Source organism: Phalaenopsis equestris, unplaced genomic scaffold, assembly GCF_001263595.1.
Source record: "Phalaenopsis equestris unplaced genomic scaffold, ASM126359v1 Scaffold000572, whole genome shotgun sequence".
NCBI lineage: Eukaryota > Viridiplantae > Streptophyta > Magnoliopsida > Asparagales > Orchidaceae > Phalaenopsis > Phalaenopsis equestris.
In genome coordinates, this window is record NW_018165012.1 from 761,973 (window position 1) to 784,639 (window position 22,667).

Below are 22,667 nucleotides of genomic sequence, written 5' to 3' on the forward strand. Positions count from 1 at the left end.
GATGCAAGATCCATAAATAAACTCGATTCGAAATCAACCAGGTGCACTTTTATTGGGTATAGCTTAGATGAATTTGGGTAGAAATTCTGAGATTATCGAAATAAAAAATTCAATAGAAGTGGGGATATTATTTTCAATGAAATAAAAATGTATAGGGAAGGTAGCAAAATTAAAGATTGTTCATCAATTACTTCTGAATAACCCTCCAAATATATAAAGATGGAAGATATTGGTGATAAGAAAAATGAAAAAAGGATAGGTGCTCAATCTAGTAAAGCACGTGAAGTTTCTCAGTCACCTGCTGCTAAAGTCACAAGGTTAGCAGTCACACAATCGATACAAATATATTCTCATTTGTACAATCTTTTATTAACTGATAATGGTGAATCAAAGTGAGTTGGAGAATCAAAGGAGTGAGAGTTTGTCATGAATAACGAGATGTGGTCATTGAAGTCAAATCAAACATGATATTTACCATAACTATTAGATGGCAAAAGGCATTACACAATAAGTGTGTCTGCAGGCTAAAAAAAGAGTCAGATGATAACAAGCGCTACAAGGTTTGTTGTGGAGCTTCCGCAAAAGGAAAGAGTAGACTACTAAGAGATATTTTCTCCAATAGTGAACATAACAACTATCACAATTGTGTTGAGCTTAGTAGTAAGGAAAAATCTACATCTAGAGAAAAAGATATGAACACATCTTTCTTGCATGGTGACTTTGAAGAAGAGTTGTATATGGTGCAACCACAAGGAAATAAAGTTCCATGAAAGAAGGCATGGTTTATGTATTGAAAAAAAGTATTTATGGTTTGAAGCAGGCGCCAAGAAAGTGATACAGGAGGTTTAACATATTTAAAGCAAACAATGGTTATATCAATTGTCAAGTAGATCGTTGTTGCTTCAACAAAAAATTTGATAATTATTATATCGTGCTTCTATTATATGTGGACGACATGTTGATAGCAGGAGCAAATATGGAGGAAATCGAAGACTTGAAGAAACAATTATCAAGAGAGTTTGAGATGAAGAATTTAGGTACAGTTAAGATGATTCTCGAAATGAGAATCAGTGGGAACAGGAGAGAAGGTACTTTGAAGTTGTCTCAGGCAAAATATGTTCAGAAGATACTACAAAGGCTCAACATCAGTGAGGTTAAGCAAATTTGCACCCTCTTAGGTGGTCACTTCAAGCTATTTAAGAAACAATCGTTGAAGTCTGAAACAGATCAAACACATGGAAATAATTGTATATGCTTCAGTAGTTAAAATTTTGATGTATGCAATGATATTATTACATGCAGTGAGAGTCCTCAGGAAATATATGAGTAATCCCGCAAAACAGCATTAAGAAGCGGGGAAGTGAATTCTCTGATACTTGAGAAGAGTCAACAAGGCGGGAATTAATCTACAAGGATATGTAGATTCAGATTTAACAAGAGATATTGATGATAAAAAAAAGTATAAGTTATATCTTCAATTTGGGGAACACAATAGTGAGTTGGGTCTATAGGCTACAAAAAATTATTGTACTTTCAACTACAAAAGTGGAGTATATTGCTAACAGTGAAGCTAGCAATGAAATGATTTGGTTTCAAAGTTTTATGGCAGAATTGGGCAAGAAGCAACTGATTGGAATGTTTCATAATGATAACATGAGTATTATTCATCTAGCTAAAAACATCATTTTTCATGTGAGGACCAAACACATTCAACTGAGATATCACTTTAATTATTCACTCCTAGAAGACAATAAGTTATCTTTAGAGAATATACATACAACTCAGAATCCTGCAGATATGTTGACTAAGGTGGTTACAGGTGAGAAAGTGAAGTTATAGTTAGCTTCAATTAGAGTTCAGGAAGGTTGAGATTGGAGGTGAGTCACATCACAGCACACAGCTATGAAAATGGTAAGTTTGGAGGATATGTGATTGCAATCAGTCTCCAAATGGGAGATTGCAAAGTATAGAGATTGATTGTGTAAAAGAAAAATCGAACTCAGCACTTGCACTGGGCGACCCAGCACCGGTATGAGCGATCCAATGCCAACAACACTCCAAGAACAGAGCGCAAGAAAATCCAGTACCTAAAAGAAGTGCAAACCTGCTTGGATCGTTCCTAAAACATAGCATCCGAAAAAGTGACACCAAGATAGACGCAGCCAAGCCGGATCGCTCCCTAGACTGAGCGCTTGGATATTTGACGTGGACTGGCACTCTAGCGCCAAAAACTATTTCGAGCAGTAAGGGTCTTAGGTCATTTAAGTCATCGATGCAAAATTTGGAGACAAAAGTTTGTGTGGTGACGTGGAGCTTCCCCGAGTGGATGCGGGAGAGGGATTTCTAGCACTAACCTCGGCCTGTCTGTTGAAGACTGGCCCAAATGAATCCTGATCCGATCATCCCAAGCAAGATCCCTGACGGGGCGAGCGACCTCTCGGACCTCTCTCTATGCACTTTTTGTGTCCCGTTCGATCGAGGAGAATTTTAGGAAGGGCGGTCATGCCGCCAACCCTCCTTCCTTTTTTGTTCTTTCTTGTTTGGAGTCTATTTATATGCTTATTTCTAAGTTTAGGGTTAGCTTTTGATGTAGTCTTCTTTCAGGTTTTTTGAGTGGAGTTTTCTTCCCCCTCGAGGGTTATATCCAACAGTTAAGGTGGTGCTCCGGCTTATATCCCTCTCCCAGCGGTTATTGTATATTCCTTGTTTCTGTTTGCAACAGTTTACCTTGTTGTCCAGCACCTTCCCGCCACCCCATTCCGCCAGCATCTTTGCTACTTTGCTGCCAACCCACCCAGCCTTGTTGTCGGTGCCCCGGGAAAACTAACATTTGTTGTTCCTGCCGTTTCTGCCCTAAATTATTGTTGTAGTTGCACTGGACAGCCAGTCCTCCAGTTGTTCCTGCAGTTTTCTCATATTGCCTTCACTGCCACCACCCTCGCTAGCCACCCTGATCCATTTAGTAACCTCCACCGCCCTTGAAATGCACTCTCAAGGTGTATGTTGTGTTGTTTTATGTGTTGATGATGTTATTTTCAATTTGTGTATGTTGGAATCCTATTTCTCTATTAAAAATTGTTCTTGTAGTTTGGGTCTTTTTCTCCGGTATCATTTGGTATCAGAGCTAGCCCAATCCTAGTATTATTCTAGGGTTCCCTAGCATCCTCCATAAACCAAAATTTTTTCCTACCACCAAATATCTTTTCCATAACCTAAACCCAAATCCCACCCAAACTCTTCTTTCCTATTCCTTAATCCCCAACCATGTCATCATTTAGATACATACCCAAGCCTTCACGGGAGGAGATACGAAGAGAGATCCGCCAATTTCAGCAGTGGATTACGGACATGGAAGATGAAACCCAATGGGAGGCTACTGTCCGTGATCCGAAAGGCCGAATAGGGAACGAGAAAATATAAAGATGAATCAGGAAATACAACGTCAATTCCTCCCAACTTAGTACCGCCAAAATTTGCAGATTCTAGCTTCCAAAATGGAGAAACCGCAACACCAAGCGACCCCTCTGGATACTAGCTAGCGAAACCAATCCGGAAGTCTGTCATAGCCAAAAAAAGTGGCAAGTGCCATGAATTTGGGCATGTGGAATCAGATGCACAACCAAGAAAGAGATATATTTCACTAAGCAGGTGTTGTTAAAAAATTAGGCAATGGCACGTTTAGTCCGGAAGAAGATGAAGACGACAGAGAGGATTCTCCACTGGTGGCCAACAAAGAAGAGACGCCACCAATTCCAGTTGACCATGAGATAGAGATACCAACTGAGGCAACAGTCTCTTCTCTAGAGATTAGTGACTTTGAGGTAATGGGCAATCCAACAATGTATGAGATTATGATGCCTTTTACAAACTTTGAGAGGAACATCAGCCAGACTGACTTGGAATATCCAAAAAAGGCATCAGTTTGAGGAGCCGACGATAGATAAAAGGCCACAAAAGATCAGAACATTGCAGATTTTTCAAATGTATAGACCCCTCCCTGAGTTGCCCCTACGGAGAGAGGTCCAGCATGATCGAAGAGGATTCATTTTGTATCATACTTGGGATATTACGTGGAGTATTTCAGATGCTAGATTCAACTCGGCAGGGTGCCCATCAACAGACGTCTGGATAGGACGAATTAACCTCAGCTTTTAAATGTGTCCTAGGAGCTTGAGAGAGATGAAAATTCTTCAATGAGATCCAGGTCCTGTCACTGAAGAAGCTGTCTATGCTAGGTGGTCGCTAGTGAGAGTGGCACATCCTACCACAGATTTCATCCCAAAATTGAGTTCTCACATACTTGTTATTCAACCCCGCATGTTAGGCACCAAAAGTGAAAGGAGATAACTTCAAATGTAAGGACTCAAGAGTTGCATTGCAGGAACCTACCTCAATATGCGGCTCCTGCTCAATGGTTTGCCCAAATAAACTTCCTACTAAATGGTTTGCCCAAAGCAAGAATGCAAATAAAACATCCCCACAACATTCACATTCTCCAAAATTGGTGAAAATTTTTATTTAGAAGTACGCCTCTTCAAGTTATTCCTTTTAAATAAAAAGTCAAAATGCTTGTGCCTAACTCATTAAGTTAAAATAAAAGGCAGCTGGCATATTTACAAGTGGGCAAATCTGTAAAACATGTTAAGATTTGAATACAACAACAACAACAAAGCCTTAATCCCACTACATGGGGTCGGCTACATGAATCCTTTTTCTCCATTGCGTCCGATTTGATTTAGTATTGCGTCCGATTTAGTGTCATATTTTTATTTAGTTCTAAGAATTAAGATCATTTTTTTATACAATAAGCCCCAGTCTTCCTAGGTCTACCTCTGTCTTTCTTAACATAAGTCAAATCTAAAACATCTACTCTCCTAATCGGATCATCAGATGGTCAACGTTTGATGTGACTAAATCATCTAAGACGACTTTCTCTATTTTTGTCTGTCAAAGGAGCTGCACCAACCCTATCACGGATATATTCATTTCGCATTGTCTCTAAGTGTAAAGCCACTCATCCACTTAATCATTCTCATCTCAGCAACATTTAACTTATTATTATGCTTCTCTTTTAAAGGCCAACATTCAGCACCATAGAGCATTGCAGGTCTCACCATCGTCTTATAAAATTTTCCTTTCAGTCTAAGCGGTACTTTTCTATCACACAAAAGGCCCAATGCATTCCTCCACTTCAACCAACCAACTGGAATTCTACTATTAACATCCCCATCTATATCACCATCGCTTTAAACAACGGACCCAAGATATCTAAATCGTTCACACCTTTTAATAATTTGATCACCCAAAGTCACACTTCTGTCAATGAGCTACTACTACTAAAATTACATTCCATGTATTCAGTTTTAGTTCTACTTAAATGAAGGACTTTAGACTCCAATGTAGACCTCCATGTTTCAAGTTTTTCCTGGGCTTTTTCTCTCGTCTTATCCACGAAAAGGATATCAACAGCAAAAACCATACACCAAGGTACATCCTCCTGTAGATGTCCAGTAAGACCAAGGTACATCCTCCTGTTAAGATTTGAATATTAGCAGGAATTTAAAAACCATTATGGACGCTAAAAACAAATCATTCAAATGTGCAATCCCAATAACAAAAGTTACCCAGGCCTACAAAGAGTCTGAAGCCAAAAAATGCCACAAAAGATTGGAAAATGCCCAGAAAAAAGTTAAATCAAATTTATATTTCTAAGTATAAAGGCTGGAAAAAAGGTAATACAAAGTTCTGAAGTGCATAAGCCCTTTCTAAATGGCCGATTCAAATTTTTGTGGGTTCAAATAGCTCACTGACCTCACAGATGACAGCCCCATTGATATATTTGCAGGGTAAATCATCCAAAATATCTCCCGGAAGCCATCCTGTCTCGATTGCCTACAAGAAGTGATTCAAATTCAAATAGACGGTAAGTATAGATAAAAATAACTATCCTCACATAAAAGTAATCGAGAAATTTCTAATTTATGCATAATGATAAAAGAACCGTCCAACAAACGGTGCATGCCAACAAGAAGTCAATTTTATAGTAAAAGGTGCAATAGCAGAATATCATAGGGTGTGACTTTCTGCCTGCAGCTCTCTAAAAAGTACATCGCGTATTACCAGTCACTATAAAATAATGAATAAGATTACAAAAGAATTCAATGTAATAGAGCAAGATCAGAGCTACACAACCACGAGTGACAAACTTTTCCTATGTCTTCCCTGGATACGTATGTATAGGCTTGGTGACTAACACAAACCAAAGAACCAGCTAGAAAAAAAGCAAAAACACTTCTAAAGAGTTAAAACAACTCCATTTGGCATATTAGGTTTTAAAATTACGGGGAAAAAACAAATCTATTTTATATTATATACTGCCACAGAATTAAGGTGGTGTTTGGTAGCATGCTATTTATAGGATTTAATCATAGATTTAACTTAAATCCAGCTAAACACCAAAAAAAAATGAAAATTAAATCCAACGTTTCATTAAATCAAATTTTCTCGCATTCGACTTTTTTTTCTCATGTTCCGTTTCTTTTACGAAGTAAATCCGGATTTAGGGTCTGTTTGGGGCAGGTGCAATTTATTAAAAAGCAGTTGTGAAACTGCTAAAAAATAATGTGTTATTCAAAAAGTTGTGATGGCAATTACAATTTATTTCTTTTTAAAAGTCAGACCGCAGCCAGAAAGCTGCAATCACACCTAGCCAGGTCTGATATGTAAAACATAATTTACCCAAACAGTCAAAACTGCAAACCGCCGCACTAACGCACCAAACAGACCATTAGTAAATCCGAATGCGATGCAGATTTATTACGTCGTGGCTCGCGTGAATCTGAGTTGCAGCCAAGCACCGCCTTAAAAAAATAATAATACCGGCATGTGCTTAATAAATGAAAATAGGATATAAATTTATAAATGTTTGATTACTTTTAGATGAAGATGACTATTTACGCATTCTATATAAAAAATTTTGCAATCACGTTTTAACTAATGAAACTATATAAGATTTTAACATAATATTTGCTCATGTAAATGAATTGTATGAGTGTGACTAGTGCTTGCAGTCATGCGTAAACTGGCGAAAGTAAGGAAAGATGAGGCCAGATTTAATCAAATAGCAGGAATTGCACTTTTATTACTAAACTCAAATAGGGCTTACAATAAATACGCACATAAATATGAAATAACAAAAGACACAACACAAATGCCAAATTAGGTCTTAGGTCGAGGAGGGTAAGAAGGTTGTGGTTGGGTTGATGCAGTTGTGAAAATGGGATGGTTGGAATGAGAAGGCAGCAACATGGTAGGGAGGTGGCTGGCGGCGGGGCTGGAGCAAGGAAGGAGATGGTTGGCGACTAGGCTATGAAAAGGAAAAAGAAGGCTAGCGGAAGGGCAGTAACAAAAAAGGGAGATGGTCGGTGGCTGGGTTGCAGCAAGAAGGGGAGGTGACTGGCAGCTAGACCGAAGCAAGAAAAGGGAGGCTGACGGCAAGGCTATAGGAAGCAACAATATGGGAGGAAATTGGGTGGTTGACGACTGCAGGAAATCAATGAGGTGGCTAAAATGAGTAGAATGACGGTGGCTGCAAAGGGAAGGTTGTGGAGGATGTGGGAGGGTCGAGAATAATCACCACCTCAGATGAGTTACAGCAGAAGCACCACTTGACGTCAAATACAGTCCTAAAAGAGAAAAGCTAGACGCCGACAACTGTTCGGACGAAAAACACAAGAAAACTGCTCTATAACATATAAACAATATACTTATAAACCAAGAGTAGAGAAAAGTGGACCCCACTCCAAATAGGAGGGAAACCCTTGCCTGGAAGGACCCATCAATCCCTCCTTTGGCTGGACCGAATCGCTTTGGGGCAAAGGTCGCAGCATTTGTTGTATCTGGGGATGCCCAGCATCAGTCGATATGCGGCATCTAGTTGTATTTGAACCCCTTTCAATATTTGAAGTGTCATCAAATTGATATTACATTTAATATCCACCTACAGTTTCATGGTTAATAGTGCTCAAAGATTTTCTTAAGATTTTAGCGGCAGTTATGACATTAGGAATAAACAGTATAGGTGCTGTTATTAAATGGCAGCAGCTGGCCCCGCCAAAAATGAGATTGCCAAAGCTGATAATCCAATATATAAGTCTAGCATTCCACATGCAACTATGGCACTGCAATTAATGTAGGGTCGCACAAAGAACATTAGGATTCAAAAATCAAGACTACTAAATATTTAAAAAAAAGTAGTGGAAACTAAAAAATGATAATTTAAACAAAATAAACAAAACAATGATTAATTAAATATGAAGAAATCACATAAAAAAATTAGAACCACAAGAAGTTCAAAGTGCACTTGAATTTTTACAAGGCAGCTAAAATAAAACATTCAACCTTGACCAAAATCACATAGCGCTTGCAAATCCACTAGCATAATAATTAAAAGGAAAAATTATTTTGGAAATAGATCACCACTATGAGAATGATTCAGATTGTTGAAGCAAAAAAAGTGAAATCCACAGGAACGAGGTTGTCGCACTTAGACCCCGCTCAAAGGATCACATAATATGAGGCAAATGAGACTAAAACTAGAATATAAAGCTTTATTTAATAAAAGCTAGTGTCATACATGCCCCAAATCAATTATCTTTATCTTCATTTTTCTTTTTGGGTGCCTCTCAATTCTAAAAATCACAAAAGGGTGAACAAGTTCAGCTGCAGAATGGATCAACCCAAAAAAAACCATAATTTCCCTAAAATTTTAATCCATACAGCCATTTGCTAGCAAGGAATGAAAAAGGCTATAGAGCCCAGAATGTTTGTTGGCACGAAACAAAAAGACTACAAAGATCAAAACTGTATATCAAGGAAATCAGAGAATAAAATTAGGATAATACTAAACCCATGAACACTACTCAAATTAATAAGTGAGCTCTCTTGCAAACCAGTGACCTAATAACCTAGTGGCCGACCCAACTACACATCAACCAAACTAAGGAATCAAAAAAATTATAAGAATGCATCCTATAAGAATGCATCGAAACCATATAGACAGCATCACAAAACTGTCTAAAGAGATGGGTGGTCAAGCCAAATTAAGGTATAAACTAAGAAACAAAAATTATAAATTTTCAAAGAAAAAAAAATAATTTTGCTAATTTGCTACAACAATTGTTGACATTGAAATTTCGATCAAATATACTAGGCTTGAAAGAATTCAACTTCAAAAAAGTTAGCATCCAATAGTCACAAAGCATATCAGTCATAAATTTTACATTGTCTATCACTTCAATGCACAAGATATCTCTATAATTCACCATCAACAGTGGACACAATATCACCAACCAAAATAGATTCAAGAACAAATTATCTAACAGTGTTAGATGCGAAATCACAATAGGAAATTAAAAAAAAAATAAGATTTCAAAGAACAGATTGGGGTTCATAAAATAATATCACACATTGAAAACTAGATTAACCCTAGAATTTGTGGTTTGTGGGGATTAGTTGTAAAGTGCTTTGGTTTTTTCACATTTATTTCTCAACTTCCTAAAATGCAACTATTTCTAAATTTAAATGCACCGTACTATATCCTTTGGCTTAAACTCTATAAATCTCATGTTTACATGAACGGAAGGTTTATAGATGTTGTAGTTAGTAGCCCACTTTCTATAAATGTCCTCATGTAAATCACGCATAGGAAATTCAACAAGTTATATAAGCTAGGTTGAAATATAGCAATCTTAAATAGACTAATATCAGTGGACATAATGATAGATGAATTGAATACTCAGCTAAAAGAAACATCACATTCCAATCAAACGCATGTTATTTTGTGTAATAATAATCTATTAAAATTTTAATAAAATTAACTTGGATAAAAAAAAGATTTCACATGTTACGATATCTACGAAGCAAGTGTCGTTCGAATTGAATCCCACCGCCCATGGGAGAATTAAGTCGAGGTTGTTCCCTAGTGCATCTGAACCCATTGCACAAGAGAGGTGGAAGAAAGTGCGCAAAAGAGATAGAGAAAGTGAGAGCAAGAGAAGGGGTTGTGCCCCAGTCAAAGAGAAGGAAGAAGAAAAAGAAGATAAAGGAATAAGAGGAGGTTACAATAGAGCTGCAAGAGTGTTCGACCAAAACTTCCTACGCCTATGACTGAGTGAACCGAGCAAAAGGAGGAAGAAGGATGGAAATGCCAAAGAAACCCTATTCGATGATCTAGAGACACTCAATCGAGCACTTGGAGGGCTCAAACGGCAGCCTACCTCTTGTGTCGTCGACGATCCATCAGTCGTGCAAGCGAAAAAAGGAAGAAAGACGAAACCAAAGTCTCATGAGTTCCAATTAAGGCTTTTGGTGCCCTAACTAATCAAAAGGAGGAGGTAGGATCAAGCGGCCCGCAGTAGCCATTTCCACGTGTGTGAAGCATTCGATCAAGCTTATACAGGATTTGGAAGTAAGGTGTACACATTGAAGCATTTTCCATGCATGCATGAAGGCGCTACCAAGCCTCTGCATCCTCGGTTCGCAAAAATAAAAAAGGTGAATGAGGAATTAATGCGAGTTCTAAGTCATTTTGATAATAGCATCGAAACTGAAAGTTAAAGTTTTTATGTTTAATAAATAATGAAATAGAAATGAAGAAAATTTATAAACTTAAGACTAAAATTCTGAATGTTGTGAAATTATGTTTTAGTACAAAGTCGAGGAGAACAAAGAAAAGCAAGATTTTATTTTGTGTTAATTAGTTATTCCTAACCCAAATGTGTCTGATACAACCTTGATTAGCACTGAAGATTCTCTGTCGTCTAATAATGAGCTGATGAAAGTAGGCTAGGGTCATCTTTAGTCCCTAGATTGACTTCCCATAATTCATCAACGGTTGACTTGATCTCTTCTTCAAAGTCTGGCGGAGCATCCTCAATCTGAGAGTCTTCTAAATTTTATTCGGCTTCAAGGAACTCGTCTTCTGCTTCGCTAGTAACAATCAAGCAAAATTTTATATCATTGATCAGCCCTACTATGTTGAATCCAACCCCCTCTTTCGAGATAAAATTCCAATTTTTAGAGTTCCATAATTCCTCGAAGATGCGTAACCTTTCTTTCGATAACTGACCAGGCACTGAACCATGCTAAAAAAGTTTTTGAACATATGAAAAGTAGTAGCCAAAAGATAATTCCATTAATTCATTTGAAGTTTCATCTTCTAATTTTGCAATGCTTTAAGGATTAGAAGAAGAAGAACATCGATAAAATTTTATTGATTTCATGCCTGCACTTTGTATTTCCTTGACCTTCAAACCCTTGACTTTATGAGGATGAATTGGGGTTATGGTCATGGCTTGTACATAGTGGTTGATCCTTTCGTACATTGATCTGTGTCCTCCAGAGAGATCTCTAGCTAAGGTTTTTTCTAATGCACCGTCATTGCAGTCTTCTTTGTTTCTTCTTCCTCAAAGTTGTCTTCCAAGTCAATGTTGATGATCGGACCGCTCCGTTCAATAGTTTAGTTAACTCTTCCTCACCCTTGTCCCCGGCCTTAAAAATTGACCATTTTATTACTTAATCTATAACTTATTAAATAATTAACTTTAAGTTACATTAAAAGTTAATAACCCAAAAAATTAAAATATAATTAAGTTAGTTCTAACCTAAACGTGTCTGATACATCCTTTTATAATTATACTAATATATTAAATAACTTGACATTTATGAAAGGTGGCAAATTTATTTAGATTTAGAATATAAGTGAAGAATATATATATTTACATTAGAAATGATAAACAATAGAAACTGATTAAATTCAAATTGCTCCTATAGTGCAACCAAAAATCTAGTTTCACTCGAGAAAAAGAATAACAAACTTCAGACTATAGACTGCACATGTGAGTAAAAATGTTTTTATTTTATAATAGTTTTATTTATTTTTAAAGCAATTACATCTGTATTTATTGTTTTCAGTCTTTCTTTTAATATTTAAAAGTTCATTTTTTTTAATGTTCTATGCAATAAAAGAATAAAAATAAGATATATGCATGCATATGAAGTCACCCTTGATGGTACTAGAAGGGGAATGCAATGCACCCATACACGAAAAAGAAAATGAAAAATAGAAAAAAAAATATTTGTTAACATTTATGATGGTTTGGAAAATATTAAACATATTTTTTTAAAAGTATACATTTAGACAGTGACTCCCAATAATAAAATGTGTAACAGAAATAAATTAAAATATAATGTTATTTTTTTATTGGTCTTTTACTACATATTGTCATTCACTGTTTGTTGCACTTCTACAAAATAGTTTTAAAAAATGAATTATTATAATTTAAAAATATTTGTCCACTAAGTTGTTAACATTTTACGGGAAAACTAGTTTTCAAGTTAAATGAATCCTACATAGTCTAAGACCTTCGATTATTAACATTTTAGAGGAAAATTAGTTTTTATGTTAAATGAATCAAAGAGAGTGTGTACAGATGCCGATGAGTGTTGGCTGATAGTTATTATATATTAGTTTTTATTTTGTTAGCTTTAAATATTTAAAAATCTATGTGAACAGGTTGTAACTTTAAATTTTATAAATAGAATGATTTTTTTTTTTGGAATTCCATTTTAATTATGAAATGAAACTGCTATATAATTTTTCTCCGCCCGACTCATAGTTTTCACCTTGGTAATTCAAAGCTCCCGGTTTAGGGTCGCGTCGTGTCATTTTGACAGACAACAAAACAAAAAAATTAAATTATTATTTTATACCTCAGTTTGTCCATTAATTCTAGGTGATAAAGCATAAATTATTTAACCAAGTAATACCCAAGTAATGAAGATTTTAAACAGCGTAACTCCCTGTCTTGGTTTTATTATTCAGATTTTGCATCATTAAAATCTCACTAAAGAATGCAATAGGATTGTCCCATTTTGCTTAGCACTACACCAATATCTACACTATAGGTATCACAAGAAATCGCAGATAACTTATTAGAATAAGATAATTTAAGCATGTATGAATTGATAAGTCTCTCTGTGATTACAATAAAGGCACGGCCAACAAACTATATAATGAATCATTTCCCAAAAAATATAATCTAATAATAAAAACTCTAAATATCATGAATATTCGGTACTATGTTCATTAATTGATCCAAAAGATGTCATAAAGGATTCATATAATTCATCCTCTATCATGAAAGCAATTTGATATTCATCGCATTCTCTCATCCTCACTTGATGATAGTTACTTCTCAAATCAATTTTAGAAAATCTCACAAAAAATTAATCAAATCAAACGTCTCAACCAAATGAGATATTATAAAACCATTTTATAGCAATTTTATTGATGCTCTATTACTTCAACAAATACACCAAATTCCATTATTCATAAGTGTAAGCAATCCTGAAACAGCAAAAGAAATTCCTATGCTCCCTCATACACCACCTTTCAACAAATTATGAATTAATCTCTTAAGCTTTTCATATACAGTTGGATTCATTATATAGTGATATTAATATTTTTTTAGGAAGCACATCAAAGGTAAATGCCTTGAAAATCAAATAGCAATTCTTTCATATCATCAAGCAAAATAAGAATCTAAAGCAGAACATCAGCGTCTTTAACATCCCTCTATTTTAGACAATGCAGAAAATACTTCTCTTCCAAACCTTTCTTCTTATTTCTCATATTCTTTCGGAATATTTTAATTTCAACTTTGCAAATTCACTTGTACTTTATTACATATAGCTTGTCAATTGGTGAAATCCATTACTAAGTCAGAAAAATATTAGCAGCAAATTTACATTCAAAAATAAACACTTCAATTTTAATCTTTTTGGTTATGCCATCATCTAATTAAAAATTTTTGCACATATGATTTCCATAAACCTCGTTATTAGACACCCTGCAATATTTATCATGATTATTTCCTTGTCTTCTCCCAATACTGACACAGCTGATTTAATTCATCATTATAATTGAATCCATTTCGATTTAACATATATAAAAATAAATGATTTTCAATTTCTTAAAATGTGTTTTAACCATATTAAATAATATTATCATACAATTAACATTGTTTATTTAATAATTAAACCTGAATTGTCAAAGTAACTGATATTGAATTCAACTTTCGACCAACATGTTGACAAAACCTGAAGCTCTAATATCAAACTCAAAATTACTACAAGTACAAAAAAAAAAGTGACCAATTTTGCTAATGCGCTAGCCTCATTGCACCTAACTTGCATTTTCGATGATAGCAGACATTTAGATCTTATTAATATGCCACCACATACAGTAATACGTCAAAATATTAGCCTTAAAGTAACTATTATGAGCTGGATTTATTAGTGCAACTTGGCCATGATTTCCAGTTGAGAGATATACATAAACAAATATATAAAAAAAAACACTTGACAGCAAAAAAAACCACATATTCCTATTAAGAGAGCCAATTTAAGAACACTAACTGAGAAAACAACCATTAATACCTGTTGAGAGATTAAAAACAACAACAAAAAACAAACTTTCGGTACACTATTCTCATATAGAGAAAAATGGTGACTTTGAATTTCTATGAAAATTTCAGCAGTGGGACGAATCAAATTAAATAGAAAGAGATTTGTTTCTTCTTTGTTCCGTGAATTAAAAAATATGAGCTTAAACTGGTACGTTCAAAAAAAATACAGCAATGGTTTCAAGAGTTATAGGATAACTAGATGCACATTAAGTAGGGGATCATATGTTTACTCTTGAAACTCACAGTAAAAAGAGGTTTTGAAGCCCTATCATATGGATGCAGTGACTTCACATCTTGCAGCAAAGGCTGAAAATTTCCCACCTGAAAAAAGCCTATCTGCATTAAGATCTTGCTCATAGAAATATTATATATTCTCCATTCAATATATCTAGAAATGTAGAGAGCAAGATAAAATTTTGCTAAGAGGTTAGTAAATATCGATTTGTAAGCATACCTCGGATGGCTTTCCAATGAAGTATCCATTTGGTAAAAGGTTCAATGTGAAGGACACATCATGCTCTATCAAATTGAACAAAATAATATATGATTAAATATACATGACAGTTTGAATGTGTATCAAACGAGATGAGTAAATTCTCCAAAACAGACCTGCCAATTCTGGTGCCTTAGAACCAACAAAGTCATTTGCAGTTTCTGTAGTATCTGCCTGCTCATAAAAATAAAAAAATAGAAATAAAAAGTCATAAATGTGCCTTCACTAAGATCCTTCAACATAAAGAGTAAAGATCCATGTTCATCGTCACAAAAAAAATTATATAAACAATAATTTCTCTACTTGGAAGCAAAACTAACCCAAAAGTTCAGCTTTACTGTCAACCATAGTGTAACTCAAAGGACTGCAAGAAAGTCTCCAAAAATGATGCGACATAAAAAGTCCCTTAACAATCAAAAGCCAATTTGAGAAAAGGTAACGGTGAATGTAATGTTAATAACCAGCAATATTTTAAAAGGCATGAGCATTGGGCAGGGGATTTTAGTTGTTATGAGGCGAGGCGTAAATCTCACAGTATAAAAAAAAAAAGAAATATAAATATTAAGAGAAAAAAATAAACTATTTGTGCATAATAAAAAAAAATTAAAATCTACCAATAGCAAATTACAAATATGGAAAAAAAATTTTGTGGTTTATTGTAGCTACAGTGAAATTACTGAACTAATAAAAAATATAAAACAGTATAAACCTCTAACCAAATGAATCAGGCTGAGCCTGCGGGAGAGCGCGGATGCAAGAAAGAAAAAACTGCGGCTGAGGATGCGAGCATGATCTACTAGTCTGCTAGAGAGGAAGCTGGGAGGATCACCTCTGCGTGAAGAAGCCGAGAGGGACGAAGCAAAAGCCTCAAGGCAGGATCACCTGCGTGCACGTTGAAGCAAATGAAGCAAATGCTCCTTCGTTCGGAACGAAGTAGACGGAGCGATCACCTGCTGCGGAAGGAACGAAGCAAACGTCGGTGGGTAATTTTGTGACTCTGCGTGCGGGAGGAAGCAAAGGATGCGGGAGATCGACTGCGTGGAAGATCTTAAATCAGAGTGGATTGAGTAAGTATGAAGAATTAGGGCCTTTTTTTTCCTTTGTATTTGATTAATAGATGGCGAGTACGCCCCATGAGGCACAAATTGCGCTCCGAGTGCTAGAGCGTATGCCCCGTAAACGCCTTTTACAACAAAGATAACAGTCATAAATCTCATACTAAGGATCCATTTGGAGCAGCTTATTTATATGTATCGCGTTTTCAAAACGCTGAAGGATTATTTGGTAATTGTGTTCAATGGGCGGAATCGAAAACACGCGGGCGAGACGCGAGTTATTTTCAAATGAACGTGGTAGCAGTATTGACCCCGCGACGCGTGTTTCATTACAGATTATTACCCCGCTGCCCTTTCGATCTCAATTCTGCATCCCTCTCCTTGCCCTAGCTCTGCGATCGATCTCCCTCACCCGCGCCCCTCTCGCCCTTAGCATTGCCCTTCTCCTCTCCCTTCTCACTCGGTGCTTCGGTTATGTTTCTCTGTAAGTTCCTGAAATTTTTGGCTCTGTGTAATCATGCGGTTGTCAATGGAATCGTGGCTTTCCACATGCTATTTTTTGCTCTCTGTGTTGAAATTTTTTGCGAGATTTTACATATTATTGCCCGAGATTTTTGGCTTTCCTTGTGTGATTTTTTATCTATTTGAAATTTGTGATTTGTTTTTTGCGATATTCTAAATGGATTTCAAACTGTTGATCTGATAAGCTGAGGGAACTTCATATGATACTTTAGCTAAGGATTTAGAAAGCTTCCATCTTCTATATGATTGGAATCTATATGTATCATTTTTGAATTATCGGATTTCTGAGTAGCTGTTGAGGAGATCTTGTGGTTGGTGGCCTTCGCAAAGTTTTTTGATATATTGATGCATCACCAGTAGATGCTAAATGGTAGCTAGAATTGACACTTCGAATTTTAATGATGCTTGTGATAGAGAATTACAGCTAGTTGCATTAGAGAAAAATTTAAATGATGCTTCATTCTCTTGTTTTCCATCTTGTATGAACCTCTTGGTACCTTTGTTGGCGGTGATCATTGTGTTAACTTATTACTTTTTCGTCTCAAGAACATGTGGTTGTTGTGGTTGTGTGTGTTGTGGTTGTGGAGTTGAGGAGTGTAATTGGTGGGGACATTTTGGATATGTCTTATCTGTTATGATGCACTGATTCTTTTCACTCACTGTTAGGACAGGGTTTTCTTTTATGATGCTTGTATATTGTTGCCTGAATTGGGGTAGTTCTGCTACTTTGAGCATGGGTATTTGATTTTTGAGGTTACTATTGTTGCACTTTTACCTCATTTTCAGCTTATTGAGTCGTTTTGTTTCATCAATTTGGCATAAGACTTGGAACACTAATATGGAGAGAAGTTTTATTTATAATAAGGGGGTTAGGCTTGCCCTTTGGTTGGCCATGACTGACTTTACTAACTACTGATGGGCTCAAACCTCCTCTCTAGAATTGTGGAGGTTGTTATATGTGGTCATGTCGGATAGGCCTTCTCCTAGAATTCATTGCTTCAATTTTATTTTATAATATGAAGGGGCTTTCCTTTTTGTTGTTGGTTTCTTGCAGCCTGTGCTACTGTTGTTTTTTTGATGGGGGTGCGGGTCTTTGTTTGGTATTGTTGTTTCTTTCTGTTTCACAGAGGTGGCATGGTTTTCTTTTGGTATTTTCTTCTCTGCAACTGGTTTTGGGGTTGTCCTGCTGTGGTGCCTGCAGTACATCTTCGAGCTAGGGTGTTGTTGTGTATTGTGGTTGAACTTGGGTGTGGTTGTGTGGGGTGAAAGGGCTCTTGTTGGAAGGGCCCTTGTGGATATGGCTGTGATGATGGTTGGTTGTGATGGCTCTCTGGAGATTGTGTTGAGGCTATGTGGGGGTTGTGATAGAGATGTGATGGGGGTGATTTCATGTTTTTGTTTCCCAATTTTGTTTTTCGGTTTTTGTTTTTATTTTTTTAGTTGAAGTTTTTTGTTTTTCTTGGCACTTTCTTCTTTGTCATGTTATTTGTTTTATTAGCTTTATCATTACCTTTCATGCTTCATTCATTTATTAGTACCGTTATGGTTAAGACCAAAAAAATGGCTTCGTAAGCAACGTGGGATAGGGAAGTCACAATCATATGTTGCAACCTTTGTATTAAGGAAAAAGGAAGGATACATAAGCTCAATAAATAAATTGATAGAAGTATGCAGAGGTCAACTTAGTCCTTCAAATGACAGCACCATAGACAACTTTCTTCGAGTTCTACATACATATCCTGATATTAGGGCGAATACGTCGTTCTATCTGAACTCTTTGAAGTTATTGAAGGATCCGACACGCAGGCAAATATTCGTGAAGATGCCACCGATCTTCGCGTCCAATATTTACGTTTTTTTATGGACATTTGATTCTGTGGTTTTATTATTTTTTGGCTTGTTTTTTTCCATTTTAGGGTGGGATTATTTGATTTATATGTTTTAATTTTCTTGCACGAACAATCAATATGCTGCTGTGTAATCATTTATGTTCCATAATAATTAATCTTCAGAATTTAGATGCTCTCTTAAAATGTTGTTTGATTCGTTCTTATTACCTGTACATGACACTTGTCTAGGATGGATTGGCAGTTATCGGTCATCTTTTCGATGTGAAAAATTTAATTTAATTTATAAGGTAAAAGGTATATAGTTTAGATTATGAAAGTAGTGTTTTATTTTATTTTTTTTAAATGAGACCGAATGGATCTAATTAGTCCAATAATTTGCATAATCATGTCTGGCACCCTGAATACTACACATTTCAAGAGAAAAATATAGATTTCGGTAATAGACCCAATCCTGCAAACTAAGCGATTTGTGACATACATTTGGTCTGCGGACCTTTTATATGTAACCGACAAATTCTCTTATTTAATACAATGATTAAATATGGTTTATTTTACCTGGATTCCAAGTTTCTTATAGCGGCAAGCCCCTATAGTTAATTACATCCCAAGTCCCGTCACTTGAAAAAACTCTCGATAATAATCAGTGGTTTTAGTCTTCAAGAATTCAAAGTTCAGCTTTTCAAGGTAAGACGCGAAAAAAATAAGTGAGAATGGCTCAAGTAAGAACAATCCTTTCAAGAGCCCAAAGAAAATAAGGGTAAGGGATGTCACAGATCCAGAGGGAAATCCTCAATGACCTCCCAAACTATCCTACTGTGTGGCTGTGTTTTAGAGAGGATTTTATTTGAATGTTGAATCTCGTCAATTTTATTATTTGAGACTTGCATTTGCATAATAAATGGATATGCAAATAGCCCGCAGGAGTAAGAGGTCTTACGTCGTTCTGGGCGACAACCTCGAAACCTAAGGCAAGTTAGGATTTACGCTACACAACATGGTAGTACAGGGGCCTAAAAGAGGGTGAGAAATTACGTCGCGTTAGGCGAGCTACCTCGAAGCCCTATGGGTTGTTTAAATTAGGAAAGTTTAACTAGCGAAGAATTGTTTTGCTGTTGTAGAATGACGACCACCTCCACTTGTAGTTTGCTCCAAACTCTTTGTCGCGCTGCCCAGTCGCGCTGCCCACGAAGTTGCTGCGCTGCCCACGAAGTTGCTCCAAATTCCTTGTCAACGCAGCAGTCCTAAAGTCTAAGGTTCAAAGGTTGTACCAGGTGTGTTTCAATGTCTCAGTTTGGTTGTCATTGGGGAGGGTTCAATTTGATTAGAGCGACACCGGTTAGGATCTCACGGTTCCCTCGTTCTGGTATCACTATTTTCTTTTGAACTTACTTAATTTAAACGAGTTGTGAAACTCATTTAAACCGGGAAGATATCGTTAGCAACCGTGGGTTACCTCCCCCGATGGACTCCCGTAAATTCAAAAGAACGTATTATGTTTTGTTTTTTTTTTTGTTTTAAAAATGTTGCTTAATTTTGAAAATTTTGTTTTGTTTTGAAAGTAAGATTGTATTCAGTACTTGTATAATGTGTTAGAGCAAGAGTAATTGCAATAAAGAAACAAAAACAAATAAAATGTAAACAAATAAAATGTACCTGCGAAATGTACCTGCGTACGTGGCGTATCTGTTGTTGTTATTCATGTTGAACGTTTAACTCACAAAACATAATATAATTTACAAGGAATTTAAGTAAATTGCAGAAAAAAGATGAAAAAAGTAAACAATAGAACAAATTGTAGCAACAGCTAGGAACTCCAAACAGGTGATCCTAAGGTTTTCTACAACTTCTGACTACACCTAGCGAGCTAGTATGGTGATCTTATGACCTCCTACGGCTCCGGTAAGCAACTAGCAAATGTGTACGGTGATCCTACGACTCCGGACAGCAGCTAAGAATTTCGAATAACGTCTGTATGGGTTCCTATGAACCCCAACAGCAGCACCTATGCGGCTTCCTACGAACCCGAACAGAGGTGGGCAGCAATTAGATGACTTCCAAACGATGGTGGACAGCTACTAGGTGGCTTCCTACGGACTCAAACGGAGGTGAACAGCTACTAGGTGGCTTCCTACGAACCCAAATCGGGTTGGACAACTCCTGGGTGGCTTCCTATGAACCCAAATCGTGGTGGGCAGCAACTAAATGGTTTCCTCCGAACCCAAATCGTGGTGGACAGCTCCTAGGTGGCTTCCTACGAACCCAAATCGCGAGATAGTATGGTGATCCTACGATCCCCTACAACTCCGGTAAGCAACTAGCAAATGTGTACGGTGATCCTACGACTCCGGACAACAGCTAGGAGTTTCGAATGACGCCTGTATGAATTCCTATGAATCCAAATCGTGGTGAGCAGCAACTAGATGGTTTCCTACGAACCCAAATCGTGGTGGACAGCTCCTAGGTGGCTTCCTACGAACCCAAATCGTGGTGGGCAGCAACTAGATGGCTTCCTACGAACCCAAATAGTGGTGGGCAGCAACTAGATGACTTCTTACGAACCCAAATCGTGGTAGACAGCTCATAGGTGGCTTCCTACGAACTCAAATCGTGGTAGACAGCTCCTAAGTGGCTTCCTACAACATCGGGCAGCGGTTAGAAGCATTGAGCAGCACTCTACAGCATTCCTATGACACTGGGCAGCAATTAGAAGCATTGGACAGCGGTCCTACAGCTTCCTACGGCACTAGGCAGCAACTAGAAACGTTGGACAGCGATCTTACAGCTTCCTACAACATTGGTCAGCAACTACTGATCAGCAACTAGAAGCATTGGATAGACAGCGGTCCTACAGCTTCCTACGGCACTAGGCAGCAACTAGAAACGTTGGACAGCGATCTTACAGCTTCCTACAACATTGGTCAGCAACTAGAAGCATTAGACAGTGGTCCTACAGCTTCCTACGACACTGGGCAGTTACTAGAAGTATTGAACAGCGGTTCTACAGCTTCCTACGATACTGGGCAGCAACTAGAAGCATTGAATAACACTCTACAGCGCTTAGAGCATTCCAAATCATTAATTCCAACATCTCACAGCACTCCTACAGCACTTATAGCACTCCAAGTCATTAATTTCAGCACCTCACAGCACTCCTACAACACTTATAGCACTCCAAATCATTAATTCAGCACTCCTACAACACCTATGACACAGAAAATACTAAGCACTTATAGCATTCCAAATCATTAATTACAGCATCTCGCAGCACTCCTACAGCACTTATAGCACTCCAAGTCATTAATTCTAGCACCTCACAGCACTCCTACAGCACTCTATAGTGATTGGCAGCCTCAAACAACACATATACAATGACTTTTAAGCTTCCTACAACACTCTATAGTGATTGGCAACCTCAAACAGCCCATATACAGTGATTAAGTTGTTCAAGATCGACCAATAAAAGCACCTTGAAGCAGTGATCAAGTTGCCAAATGAATAAAATAGTGCATCAGACTAATACTTGCATCTTTTTAACCAAGGCATAAATTCGGTTAACATGATTCAATACAAAAAAAAAACTATTCGGAGATCTCCAAAAATCAGTCTCTATTATTGGGAGAGCTACTAACATAACAAATGTAAGCATGTAAATAAATTATGAAGTGTTTATAACATAAATTAAGCTCAGTCGTCATGAGATCAAATCTTATAGATGAAAAAATGCATGAGAAAGCTTTAAACCAAATTGAATCTACATAAACAGAACTAATTCAATTCCTCAGACAGTTTCCTTCCAGCTTTCAACAAATTCAACAGCTTCAATTAAAGATCTATAAAAAAAAAGTTTAAGCGAGATCGACCTGAACCGACGAATCTCAAAATTTTCAGGTAGGAGTCCTGTCGAGCGAGAGAGTGCGGGAGAAAACTGGCTTCGGGACAAGGAGTCTTGTCGAACGAGGGTTTCTGAAGATGGAGTTTCTCGAGCGAGGGAGGCAAGCAGGAGCTTTGATCGGGAGACTGAGGCGAGCGGAATTGAGCAGAGGAGCTGGAGGCTGGTATCGAATGGAGCTTCTTCTGTGTCCGGAAGAGAAAGGCAAGCAGGTGGGGTTCGGTGTAGAGGAATGAATCGAGTAGATCTCTCGAGAGCGGGCCTGTGAGCGAAGGGATGATCGAATCGAGCAGAGCTGAATGGGGGTCTCTGTGCCGAGAAGAGCGAGTA

At 37.0% G+C, this 22,667-nt stretch overlaps 1 protein-coding gene across 1 annotated transcript in view; it reads right to left on the minus strand.

Moving 5' to 3' along the window:
* The window catches only part of LOC110029410, a 62,695-nt gene that overhangs the window by 32,615 nt on the left and 7,413 nt on the right, over nt 1–22,667 (minus strand). The window contains exons 2-5 of the mRNA XM_020731690.1: nt 15,138–15,195; nt 14,983–15,047; nt 14,772–14,849; nt 5,812–5,892 (exon numbers count right to left, since the gene is read on the minus strand). Of these exons, the coding sequence (XP_020587349.1) occupies nt 5,812–5,892; nt 14,772–14,849; nt 14,983–15,047; nt 15,138–15,195 (282 nt within the window). The remainder of the gene's footprint in view (nt 1–5,811; nt 5,893–14,771; nt 14,850–14,982; nt 15,048–15,137; nt 15,196–22,667) is intronic.